This window comes from Poecilia latipinna, unplaced genomic scaffold (genome assembly GCF_001443285.1).
Source record: "Poecilia latipinna isolate Pla-1442-1.1 unplaced genomic scaffold, P_latipinna-1.0 Scaffold565, whole genome shotgun sequence".
Lineage (NCBI taxonomy): Eukaryota > Metazoa > Chordata > Actinopteri > Cyprinodontiformes > Poeciliidae > Poecilia > Poecilia latipinna.
This window is the reverse complement of record NW_015113181.1, coordinates 37123-50344: the sequence shown is the minus strand read 5'-3', so window position 1 is coordinate 50344 and position 13222 is coordinate 37123. Positions and strand designations below refer to the sequence as shown.

At 38.2% G+C, this 13222-nt stretch overlaps 1 protein-coding gene across 2 annotated transcripts in view; it reads right to left on the bottom strand.

Annotated features, from left to right (window-relative positions):
- The window catches only part of pigk (phosphatidylinositol glycan anchor biosynthesis, class K), a 49927-nt gene that overhangs the window by 17082 nt on the left and 19623 nt on the right, over nt 1-13222 (bottom strand). Inside the window, exons 10-11 of one of the 2 annotated variants that reach the window (XM_015041715.1) lie at nt 7295-7370; nt 6326-7194 (exon numbers count right to left, since the gene is read on the bottom strand). In XM_015041715.1, the coding sequence (XP_014897201.1) occupies nt 7174-7194; nt 7295-7370 (97 nt within the window). In that variant the 3' untranslated portion in view covers nt 6326-7173. Of the gene's footprint in view, nt 1-6325; nt 7195-7294; nt 7371-13222 lie in introns of those variants that run through there. The other variant, XM_015041714.1, reaches the window with a different exon arrangement.

Genomic DNA, 13222 nt, shown 5'->3' with positions numbered 1-13222 from the left:
CGGTGAAATTGAGTTTGACACCCCTGCTCTAAACCAATGGGCAAGAGAAGTATAAATTAACAAAATGGCTGCTGCCAAGATCGACCAGTATGAGAGGGAGAATGGAAACATGCCAGACGATCTTATACTACAATATAGCTCACTACCTAGTGAACAGGAAGAGTGTTTACACCACGGAGAAGCTTCGTGTCCTGACATCTATGGAGGCATACAATCAATGTTTAAACAAATTTTTAAAGGAACTACAAACTCTTCGGCCTGAATAACAAGGTTCTGGTGACTAGCAGAGCAAGTAACATAAACGTAGGCCACATGTCTCTCTTAGCTAGCAGATAAAAGCTACATTAGCTAAGCTAATCTTCCTAGTTTGGCAGTAAACTAGGTGCTACAGTAAATATTAATATTTATCCTAGTATTATACTTGGTATTATAGTCAAAAATTGTAACTGAGTAAAAGTTGTAATGTACTTATAATGTTCAGAAGTTAGATAAGAACAAGGCAAGAGTTAGTTCTAAGGCTGTGGATTCTTTATTGTTGTCATAGCAACTCCATAGCAACTGCCTGCCAAAATGGCTGTCAGTTACAAAGTTCCCAGCAGTGTGAAGTCACATGAGGAGGACTACGTGATGCTTCCTTTTGTTCGTGCTGACCCTGAATGACTTTTTTAAGTTTCAACGTTTTTTGTTTTCTTTTTCTTTGTTGTTTTTTTAAAGGAGTAATTTAGTGAATCACAAGCCACCTTTTCAGAAAGCTTTAACCGTTTTCCGATATTTTATTCTGGTTCAAACGGGCACATACCTGGAACAAAAGTGATCTTCCCTACTGAGACTTTGACAAAAACCACCTGAAATATGATTGGCAGCTAGTTCAAACTGCTTTCAAACAGTGACTAACGTCAAAGAGCATAAATATAGGGGAAACATGCTGGGCTTTCCTGCTGTTTGTTTCTAACATACGATTCACAGGTGAGGCGGCAGAGCGACCAGAGGGGAGAGAAAAGCAGCAATAAGGAAATACACAGGCTAAACAACAACTGGCCATGGACGTTTGTGAGAGGATTGTGAGCATGTGGCCATCGGGGGCAGATAACCGCAGGAACAATGGCAGCTAGAGGTGTGTGTGAGTCTGTTGTTATTTGTGTAAATGTATACGTGTGTGTGTGAGTGTTTATATAAGAGGATGTCCTCGGGGTAAAGAAGAGCAAAAGGAGATGGATTGAGTGTGACAGGTCGCCACATCAGCAAACCCAACAAGGAGAGGACAATATGTCATCTGGTAAACAAAGAGGGAGGGAAAATTCAGACAAAACCTGAAGAACGAAGGACAAAATTCTCTAAAAGGCTGTAAAACCTATCACTATATAAGCCTTTCATATCAGTCAGTATCGATGATTATTAATCGTTTTTGTTTTGTTTTAAATATCCGAAAGGATGCTAAACTGGTGGCGTGACCTTTCCTGTTTTATCCAGTTTCCACTTGACACCATTCTTTTTATTTTTAAGCAGTTATGAGGCACAGTGGTGAAACTGTAAACTGCTGCTGTGCCAGTTACTCAAGCTGTTGCTCGGTAACCAAAGAGTGAGTGAGTTGCTAGGTAACCAAAGAGTGAGTGAGTTGCTAGGTAACCAAAGAGAGAGAGAGTCAGTGGATTCCACCAACCTTGCTTAGCTAGCTATGAGAGGTTAAGCAGCTAAAGTTTTCCCTCTGCTTACATCTCCCAGAATGCTGTGCGGTTCTGGACTGGAGTTCAATGAATATTCTGTATATTGAATATTCTATCAGATGTATTATCTATTAATACTGATTGTGATATAAATAATTTATTGTCCAGCCTTATATCTGCAAAATGTTATAAACTGTCTTTAATGACAACAAAGTGAATGTTTTAGATTCAAGGCGTCCAAAATTTGTTACATGGACCAAAATCATTAACTCAAGGATACTTGTGGGCCAAAGAATGTTTTTTTAATTTTTGTTGTTGTTTTTTTAAACTAAAACACTAAAAGTTTCATTAATAATTTGATCCGGCTCAACAACAACTAAGCATTAAATATTTTAAATAAACAAAAAAGTCATTTTTTCAGTTCTGTAAAAAACGAAGAGCCCACAGGACTGATCCCCGTTGAAAACCTCATGATTATTCCACCAAATATTGATCTGTGAACTCTTCCTGATTTAAAACATTAGTGTTGTTGTTTCTAAATTAATACGAACTTGTTCTCTTTGCATTATATGAGGTCTAAAAGCTCTGCATCTTTTTCCTTATTTTAGCCATTTCTCATTTTCTGCAAATAAATACTAAATGTTCAAAATGTAATGTTTCAATTGTTGACTTTGTGTTCTTATAATGTAAATCACTTTGAACTGCCTTGTTGCTGAAATGTGATATACAAATAAACCTGATTGATTGATTGATTGAAGGCATTTAATGATCTTTGTATCTCGATGTATAAAAGGTCTGTAACTTGAAAATGAAAAGGAAATGAAAACATAAGGCAGGTAATGAAACTACAAACTGCAGTGAGACTGGAGCTAAAAAAAAGAAAAACAAAGTGTTGAGTGTTCAATGACCTTCACTGACAGAGCTACTGAATGGCAAAGGACCTACACTCTGGGATTATATATGTTCCGTGTTGTGCGTTTAATTCACCAATAAAATCAATTAACAGTTTCTCATCTGACTGATTGGAGCTAATTAACATGATGCTAATAGCCGTCGAGGGAAGTCTGACACGTCTCGTCAAACATTTGCAGTCCAAGGACAAAACCGCAGGAAATTTATGTTGTGCGGATCAGAATAAAGGAACAGCCGGCTCTGCGTGCCGCTGAGACACTTCACTGTATTGCCTTGTTATTTACGCCCCCAGCAAGTGCTGAGACAGTCAAAGTAGTGGGTGTATTATTTTCTTATGAAGCATGTCTTGCTTTTCTGGAGAACGTTAATGGAAATTTCAGAGCATCAAAAATAAATTCCTGCAGATATTTGATGAAACATACAGGGAGACTGGGTTTGGCCTGTGATCTAAATCCCTACACCCGCGTTTTGAAAGAGCGTCATTGTTGCAGGCCGATTTGAGGACATGAGGATTTGAGAGGAACGGGGAGGGTGGGCGAAGCATTAATTTTCACTGTTTCCATTTTCAATTCTCCCGAGCCATATGGGGTGGCGTCAAGCTGGCAAAGGAACAAATAACAATTTGACGCCAGAGACCAGAGCTCACAGCGACGGATAGAGGGAGGGAAAAAAAGTACAATACACGGGAGAGAAAGGGAAGGGAAATGAAGGATAAGAGAGAAGTTGAGTTATTTCCAGGACTGAACATAATGTGATTAGATGCTGGCAACAGGAGAAGTGTGAAGACTGACAGAGACTGTGGCACTGCCTTCAATGACAGGACATTAATCAACCCAGCACCCACACACACGCTCGCAATGAGAAGTTTGTTTACACAACACACAACCTTTACATATCGACTGTATGTCAATCTGATGACTTTTCTATTTCAAGCCACTGTCTGATCTACTAGAAAAGAAATGAAGCATTTTTTTAGATTGCTAAATTACCTCTCAAATTAAAAACGTGAAACTCTTCCTTTTGCATGAATTACTGCATCAATGCGGCGTAGCCTGGCGGGAATCAGCCTGTGGTTTTTCTGAGGTATAATCGAAGCCCGAGTTGCTAAATTAGCAGTTTTCAGCTCATTTGGCTGTCCTGAGAGCAAACCTTTCCTTTAGTTTGTAAAGTTTGAAAACACTTGGTGAAGACTGATCACATTTCTGTATAAAAATATAAACTTTTTATTAGCCTAACATTTGAGTTATATGCAAAGCTAAATTTTGGACTTCCATTTGTTATAGATCATATATCTGCCTGTTTTAAAGTTAACATTTTGTATGTTTTTGCATTTCCGTCTCAACTGCTTCTAAAAACAACCCAAACTCTTTGGAAAAAAAAAAAAAAGAAAAGAAAAGCAGTCAGCTGTTTTTGGGCAATAAATTAATGTTTTCTGGTGTCTGGAAAATTAGTAATTTCATAAATCTCCCAATGGAACCTGTGCCATCACCTAGCAACCGGAGTTGAGCTCCACCACATTTGATCAGCTGGTTTTACCACTATGCGCTGTACAACGGCTGCTGGACAAGTGTTTTGCTGAAAAAAACCACTTGATGCATTCTTGTTGGTTGTGCAGGAGGCTCCAATTCTGCTTTTCTAAGAGGTATGGTTGTATAATTGCACATCTGTTTGCAGCCATTTTCACGTGCAAGTATAAACGTTGAGTTGTGGGGCGTGGCTAGTAGCAGTCTATTTGGATTTAAAGTGACAGGACGCCCTAAAACAGGAGCTCGAATTGAGCAGACTAAAATCTCCTTATCCAAGAATGATTTTGAGAAAAAAAAAATGTAATGACCATGTTTTGTATCGCCCATAGATCCATCCTAACGTGTTCAAGGAAAACTTTACCCTTTCATTCTCGTGAGAATCTCTGATTAGCATCCATAGAAAAAGCAAAGCAGCACGAAAACAAAGAGGTTGTAGAGTGCCGCACTCCATTTAGCAGCTAATCAAAAACAGGAGGGCTGTCGATGTGCTTGGTGGACATTGGTCATTCTGCTGCAGTGCAGCTGGGCCACAGGGAAGGGGAGAGAGATGACTGGCTGTTAGGACCCCCATCTCAACCCCAGCAGGAGCACAAGCCAATAATCGAAATCTCAGCCAGGAGTCACTGGGTTGCAGAGAGGGTTTGTGAGATGTGGGTGTAGGTGAATTTACAAAAAAAGAAACAAAACAGAGAGGTGTTGAGCAGAAATATGAGGAGAGCAAAAAAATAAAAATTGTAATTGAAAGACGAAGTAAGGCAATACAAGAAGCAGATGGAGAAGAGTTTATAGGGTCTGTTTGTGTGGTCGTGAAAGTTTTCCAATGAAGCAAAAAAACAGTTTATGAGGAGCTTTTATGTGAGCAGCAGGCAGCAGATCTGATCCTAAATGCTTTGCTGTTGCTGGGTGTGGAGACCCCTCCTGTTTCCCCTCATGATGACAGTAAGCCACTGGCCGGCTCAAACCTCCGGTCAGCTTCGTTTCTCCGCGCCCCCCGAGTGACTCCGCTCAGGCTTTAAAAATTTAAAAGCCAGATTTGACACTTGGCTTTAATTCAGCGACTGAGATTAGCCGCTGTGTGTTTATGCATTTAAAGTGAGGAAAACAACTGCTCAGCTGTCACATTTTGGACCGCTAAAAAAAAGAAAAAATGTAATTACAGTACATTAAAGATAGTCTGCCAGCATTCAAATTTAAGTCATAATCCCCTGGAGACATAATGCGCATTAAGTTTAGGCGGCATAAAATGTGGAACATTTAGACAGCAGTCATTAAAATGGCAATGTGACAAAAACTGTGTGTAGTTAAACTTTATGTGTTGCACCATTTGGATTCTTAGATTAAGAAAACTGCCAACACTAAATGTACCAATGTACAGCACTGAAAGCTGTTAGACTGAACCAGAAAACTTTATTAACTCTGTTTAAATTCACTGGAATGCAGGAAAAATTAACTGAATGTTTTGGATCAAAATGTAAGCATCTGGAACTGCATCCAAACATAGTAACCCCTCAGCCTCATGCTCCCACCACCATTTTTAACACTGGGCATCGTGTTGTTTAGGTGATTCTCCAATTTTAGCACCATGTTTAACAGATTTCTTCATATTTTAGCATTTTTTAGCTTGGCCTCGGTATTTTCTTTGCAAGAAAGTATTTGTTGCAACCGTCTTTCTTTCTTAATCCAGATACGTGGAGAACACAGCAGATTGCTGCTGCCTGTAAAACCTGTGCTTACAAGAAATTCCTGCAACTCATTCACAGTTACCATTCGGCTCTCAACACCACTCTTGACCAGTTTTATTTTTGTGTCTTCGTTCTTTTTGCAAAAATATGCACAATTATACAACCATCCATCTTTGAAAAGTTGAAGTAGAGCCTCCTGCACAACCAACAAGAATGCAGCGAGTGGTTTCTGGATGGCAAGTCAACAATAACACCTGTCTTTTCTAGTAGCCACTGTACAGCGCATAAAGCCGTAAAACCACCTCACCAAACAAGCTGGAGAGCCGCTTGGGTTGCTAGGTAACGGAGCAGTGCGAGTCAATTGTGATTCAACAATTGGGACATTTTTGAAACGGCTCATTTTCCAGACACCAAAAGCAAGCGATCTGATTATATTGCTTGTTTAAGTGCTTGTTCTGCTTATAGAAGTAGCCCAAGTGGAATTATAAAAATGTCCAACAACCGTATGTGAATGTATGAAATCCATGAATACTCAAGATCCCTAAAAAACACTTTTAACTGACAATTTCAATAGTTCAAACTCAAATATACATTATTATGCATCAATACGCACAGTGGAAACCATCTTAGCACTATTACAGAAGCTAACATCCACGGTCTTCCTTATTTCTGCTAGAGGGTAGCCAATCAAAACCAAAGGAAATAAACGTAGCTCCGGGATTGGCTGCTTTGAAAACACCAGACAATAGCATGTTAAGTAGCATTTTAGTTTCCTAAGGTGCATTTTATATTTGTTCAACAAAATAAATCCACAATTAGGTGAATCTGTCAGTACAGAATGGCAAATAGGAGGTCCAGTTTTTCTGTAGAAGCTGATGTATTTGTGTTTAGCAATATAAACCTATGAAAAGCATTTGTGCTTGGCAATAATACCATATTCGCTCTGTATTTCAAACGAGACATGTGAGCAAACACCAACTGTGTCAGCTGTTGACTTGCCTCTGCTGAAGATTAATGCTGCTTCTTTACGTTTCTGAAGTGGGGGAGCAGAAATTGTATTTTTAATGGCCTCATAATGGAAAATCTTACAAGGGTGACACAGGACCAAAGGCCAGCTGCTCTGAATGCAGTGTGTGCGTTCAAAAGATGGATTGAGGAGGAAGAAGTGTTCATTTGTGAAGGTCGACCCGACTGAAAGCCCCAATCCATTTGGGAATGAGGTGAATGCGCAATTCTTCTCCACAGTCTGGCCCAGCCGTTCTGCTGGATTTCACGGTGGCCGCCCTCCGCGCGGAGGCCGCATTTCACACTTGCAGCCGTCGCCATGGAGACGACACAAAGACATCTGTTGGTGGATGTTGCACGTAACTTTTCTGCTCTGTGTCCAAGTTAAGGTCGAGAGTTGACACACTTCAAATAAGAGAAAGAAAGAAAACAAAAAAACCAGCCTGCCAACGCATGTGTGTGGGTTTGAGTGACCCGACCCCCGCTTGTTTGCACCTCCTCTTACCTGATGGATGATCTCAGACACCGGCAGCTGGTCCACATACGAGTACATCTCTTCACGCGCCTCTCCATTCGCAGGGCTGCGAGAGAGAAAGAGAGAACAGGACGCTGTCAGCATTTATGCAAGAAAGAAGGTCAGGCTACGGTAAATAAGATAATATTAAGTAAGAAAAGGTGAAAACAAACAGGAGTTCTGATCACTGCCTTTATGTGCAATCAGATTCTCCCCAGCACAAATCAGCTTCACAATCCTTGTATAATCAAAATACATCTACAGCAGCAGCCAGTCAGCCCTGGAAGCGAAAACAATGATAAGTCAACAATGAAATCAGAAAAAAATAAGGTGTTTTGTGGCACAAAACAGCAAACTACACAGCAACATGCTTGATATGTTTTTAATGTAGCTTAAAAGTGCTGGAGAAGCTCGTAGCTTCTGAACTCCAAAAAAAAAAGCTTGATCCAGAATCCAAAAGACAGCAGCTTCAGAAATAACTACAGCAGCCTTCCAAAGACTGTTAAAATTTAAAATCTCTGCCTGGATATTTTTGCTTGTTTTAATTGTACAAAGTTCTTTAAATGTCCTATGAGTAAATATATTTGCCCTTTTCTCCATAACCACTGGAACTTTCAATATGTAGCAGTTATTTACAATTTACTGTCTACTAAAAGAGTGTTTCATCAGATTAAACTAAAGTAAAACATGCTGCCTGCAACGGCGGGAGTTAAATTACCGTAATAACCCAACATTGGCTGTAAAGCGCAACGTCTCCCCTATCAGAAACCAATGGAATTTTTCAGGTAGCGCAAAGGAGCGCAGAGTTACGGTACCGCAAAGTCGGCTTGTAAAAATGTGTCATCAGTGACACCTGTGCGCCTATGAGGGTTAAATTAGCTTTCTTTGTCCAATTTGCTAATGCAAGTGTTTATTTGACACCACAAATGCATCACTACCTGAAAATATCTGCCCGACATGCTGTACAGACTTCAATAAGAAAAGTAAGTTTCAGACCATTGCAACAAAAGTTAGCAGTACTATAAACTTATCTCATAAATTCAGACTTGTATGGTTTGTAGATGACTTTATAAGAAGAGATGCACAGGTTCGTGTTTTTGGCACAGAATCTCTGGAAACCCATGAACCTTTTGCCTAGATGAGACTTATTCAGCACCATTTTACAACTTAGCATCATTTCCTTTTTTACCACTTTGTGTGGTGTGTGTTTAAAATCAGGCACACAAAAAGCAAATGGTTATTTAAATGGTTTCGAGGCGTTTTGTAATAAAACTGTTGTTTACAGGTGTTTTGCAGGCATTGCCTGAATTTGGCACTTTTTGTGGTTAATTGTTAAAAATTCCCAGCATTTGTAGATAGTTTAGTGAAGCTCTGATACCTGTGATTTGTTCTGGGTCAGTCGGTTTTAAAGTCACCTTTAAACTTTTATTTTTTAGAGTTTTTTGTTTGTTTTTTTAAATCATTCTAGTTCCAAATGTTTTATTTTTCCTCGTGGATTCTTGCTTGGTGTATTTTCTTTTTTATTTATTTATTTTGCTTTTATGGTCTTGTTTATTAAACGTCTAGTGTTGACCACAGAAAAAGAAAGCGGTGGTAATTTAATTAGTGTAAACATCCGTGTGATCACAATAAAATATTAATGTATTCTCATTTTGTATTCAAATAAAAAAAACATGAATTGTTCATTTGAATAGTGTACACCCTGCCATTTTACATGCTATGTAGTTTAAAATAGCTAAAAATATTGCCAACATATATTGTGTATGATACAGCACAAAATATATATCAGGATATTAGATTTTCCTCATGTCGCCTTACTTGTAAGGTTCAAATACTAGCTTTACTTTTTTTTTTTTTATTAAAACAAAAACAAATTTTCCCCTTTGCTCAGTGGTTAAAAGGTTGGACATTTTCAATATGCAGGCAAAAGTCCTTCAGTTTATAATGTGAAGAAAATTAAACTAAAAATAAATAATGGCTTATTAATCTTTCCCCACTGTTTCCCTATGAAGACGCTTTAGGTTGAGTTTTATCTTGAAGAAGTTTGTCGCAGGGAGCCAAATTTACTGATTAGTGCAGGCGATAAGTGATGCTAACGACACGGCATTGCATGATTAAAATTGCTCTCATGCAGGTTAAGCTCCTATCTTCATCCATTACAAAGAGCCGCAGTTTTTATCCCCTTCACCGGATTAAAATACACTGGAAGCCAATAATAAACTTTAAGCAGCACAATATTTAAAACAAACATGTCCCATAACCGTCCTCAGATGAAGGGAAATTTATAATCTGCATGGGTTGTCAAAAGTGAGGCTCTGGGGGCCATTTGTGGTCGTTGGAGTGATTTTGTGCGGCCCCCCCCCCAACTGCAATTCAAGAATGATAAAAATTTGGCCAGATGCAAAATGTTTATGTCATGTACAACACAAAGTATTTGTCTCTTTTACAATAAGCAGAGCCACGTCTTTGTAGAGACTTTTACTGAAAAGTCGACTTTGCTGCACCCAAGTTAGCTCTGAACTAATTTATTAGATTTGGCTAAATATAAGACGTGTTTGGAAAGAGACCGACTCCAATCTTTGTCTTATAGAATAAATTTGTTCAATCAAGTACAAAATAATTTGAAAACTAAATAAAAAATGTTTTAATACAGAAAATGTGTAAAATAATTTTAAAGTTTTGGATCTACAATGAATAAATAAATAAATCAGACAACATCAATTGTTTTATTTTATTTTAATATTTCTATTATTTTTTTATTTTTTGGCTCATGAGTACTTTTGATTTCCCAATTTTGGCCGATGTGACAAAAAGTTTGGATACCCCTGACAAAGATATGTTTTGATGACAAGTTACACCTCAAAATTTTTTTATTATTAAGGTTCAGCATTTCAGAACGGGGACGATACCACCTACGATAAATCCAAAACTCACACAATGTGCTTTTTTTCTCCTCTGAATGCCAGAGAAGCAATCATGATCAGGACTTGAACCTGGAAGTATTTATACACTCAATCACCAGCCAGTTTATTAGGTACATAAACCTCTTCAATTGCTTGTTAACACTGATAGCAAATCAGTTCAATGCCTTTGAGCGTCTCAGAGGATCAAACCAGCTCAGCATCAGAACGAGGAGGATTTAAGTGGCTCTGAATCTGGTCTGAGTATTTCAGAAGCTGATCATTTCCTGGGATTTTCATGCCCAACCGTCTTCCTGGTTTTTCTCAAGTCATGTGGATGAAAATGCTTTGCTGATGTCAAGAGGTCGGGCAGGCGGACTAATTCAAGACGACAGAAAGGCATCAAATAACCATTCGTTATAACCAAGGTACGTAGAATACCATCCCTGAATGCACATGTCAAACCTTGAAGCAGATGGGCTACGGCAGCTAAGGACAGGAAACCGAAGCCACACAGCCTCACCAGAGTTGGACAACAACAGATGGGAAAACATTGGTTGGTTTAATGAATCTTCTGTTCAGCTGAAACGTTCAGATTTTCGGAAAATTAATCTGGTTTATGTGAAAGAATTGATTGATTCTGACTGGGATCTACAGTTCAGGATGGTGGTGGAGCTACGATGCTGTGGAGAATATTGTTTGATTCACCTTGAGGTTTTACCAAGTTTAGCTGAGGGTCATCAGCAGTAATCCAGTTTTCTGATGGTTACCTTTAGCAGGATAATGCTCCAAGTCACAGAAACTCTAATTGTCTCGAACTGGTTTCCTGAATCCCAGTGGCCTCCAAAGTCACCAGGTTTTAATCCAACTAAACACATTTGGGATGTAATGAAACATGAGATACAGATCTGCAGAAACTGAGAGACGCCTTCATGTGAATGTGGACCAAAGTCTCTGATGAATGTGTCACAAACATGTTGAATTTACACCATGAAGAAATAAGGCCATTTTGAAGACAATAGGCGGTCCAACCCAATCTGGCTTTGTGTGAATCTAATCAGGCAGATGGTGAGTCTATTTATGCAATGATCACATCTTTTAAAGGCCAACAAATATGTTCTTATGCATTTTGGCTTTTCATCCACACAAAAAATCTACTTAATCTCACCAAAAGTGATGTATAAAAACTCAGTCCAAAGTGAAGATTTGAGAAAACTTTGTTTTTGTGTTTGCTTGTGTAAATGGAGAAATTCAGATATACGGTCTCGACAAATAATGCATCAATATGCTTTGACATTATTTCCAACCTACATTGTCTTTTGTTTTATTAACTTTATATTCTAATAGGCTATTTAAATGTAATTAAACCTCTACATCAGTTCACATAAATTAACCTCATGGTGCCACGTTTAATTCAACAACCCATCACCAATGCAGCTCGTAGATAGATAAATGTATAAATGTTCATTTATTCCTGTTCGTGTCGGTCTCATTATTAATTTGAGATGAGTAAACAAACTGTACATAACTGTTCAATCTGCTATACGGAGGCTGTGATGTGTTTTTATTGTAGTTTCTCTTTGTTATGCATTTATCTGTGGTTGTCCTGCTGTGTGCAAAGAAAATTGCCCCTTGGAAGATAATAAAGTTTGTCTAATCAGGAAGCTTTGGTTGTTTTGAAGCAATCTGATTGGCTGACGGGTTTGTGCTACACTGCCCTCTATGGGTTTGGCATGTTTAAAACAACAGAGTGGCATATTTGTGCTAATTCATGAAGTTTAAAACTTTTCTGAACTCGATCCCAGGTGTACAATATTTTTAAAATGACTTGATGAAAATATACATTTTTATTAAGATGTTTTGTACAGGACCCAAACTTACATTGGGGATGTATTCATTTTGTTTTGAGAGATTTTAAACTGTGTCGCATTAAATTTCCAACAATGGCTCTACATATATAGTCAAGAAACTATTTATTCTTTTTTTATATATTGGCAACAAAATGTATGCTTACACATGAGACTTTTGTCTTATCAGTGCATTTAAAGACAAACGGATGAAGCCATGCAGAATAAGAGGCAGCTCTTTCAGTTATCAGGCTCTTTGAGAAGAACCAGCTGCCAGTTTTTGTCCGTGAGGAACAAACACCACCTGTTTTTAGGATTCGGCTTGAAGGTTTCCTTTGTGACAAAGCTTAAAGCTCAGGGACTTTCCTGGGATATATCTGTAGTTATGAACCAATAAAAGCTTAGCCTGCTGGAGGATATAATGGTCTTTTTCCCCCTCACTATTATTTTCTCTCCTCACACTCAATTTATACATCATTTATAGTTATTGCTGCCGTTACCCATGAGCAACATCTCCATTTCTTCTCTCCACAGAAGATACACCTGGCCCACTGCTTCTGCAATTACAATTGAGTCTTTTCCTGGACACGGCCATTAACTAAGCTATTGCTGCATTATATTTGTGTACTCTTTGGCTTTGTTTCCTATAAAAAGCCCTCCTGATTAGTGCGACTGTATTTTTTCTGCTTCCTTCATGTATTTTAATGCCCACATGGTTTGAGACTGGAACAGCTACAGAGGCACATTCTTCCTAAAAAAAAAAAAAGGGAAGCTTTTCATCTACAGTCATCAGCTTAATCAGGAGGGATTGCTGCAAATTTTTGAAGCAACTGACGTGGCTTCAGCAGATAACTACACTGGGTTAAAAAATATAATTTTGGAAGTTGTCTATGTTTATTCAACTGAATCCAAAAATGACATCCATTTTTCTCAACCAGGTCAGGTTTTTATTAATTTAATCTAATTTGATTTGAAGAAATTCAATCTGCTGATTAAATTGATGACATTATCGATTTGTTTCCGTTAATATTTCTCATCCAAAAGAGGTTTTAGTAGAAAAAAACACATTTTCTAACAGAGTTAGTTAATTACATGTTACAAACTTTGATTTATATTGTACTTGGATTTCTATAAACTGAATAATAAACACTGATAAGGGTAAGTACATTTAA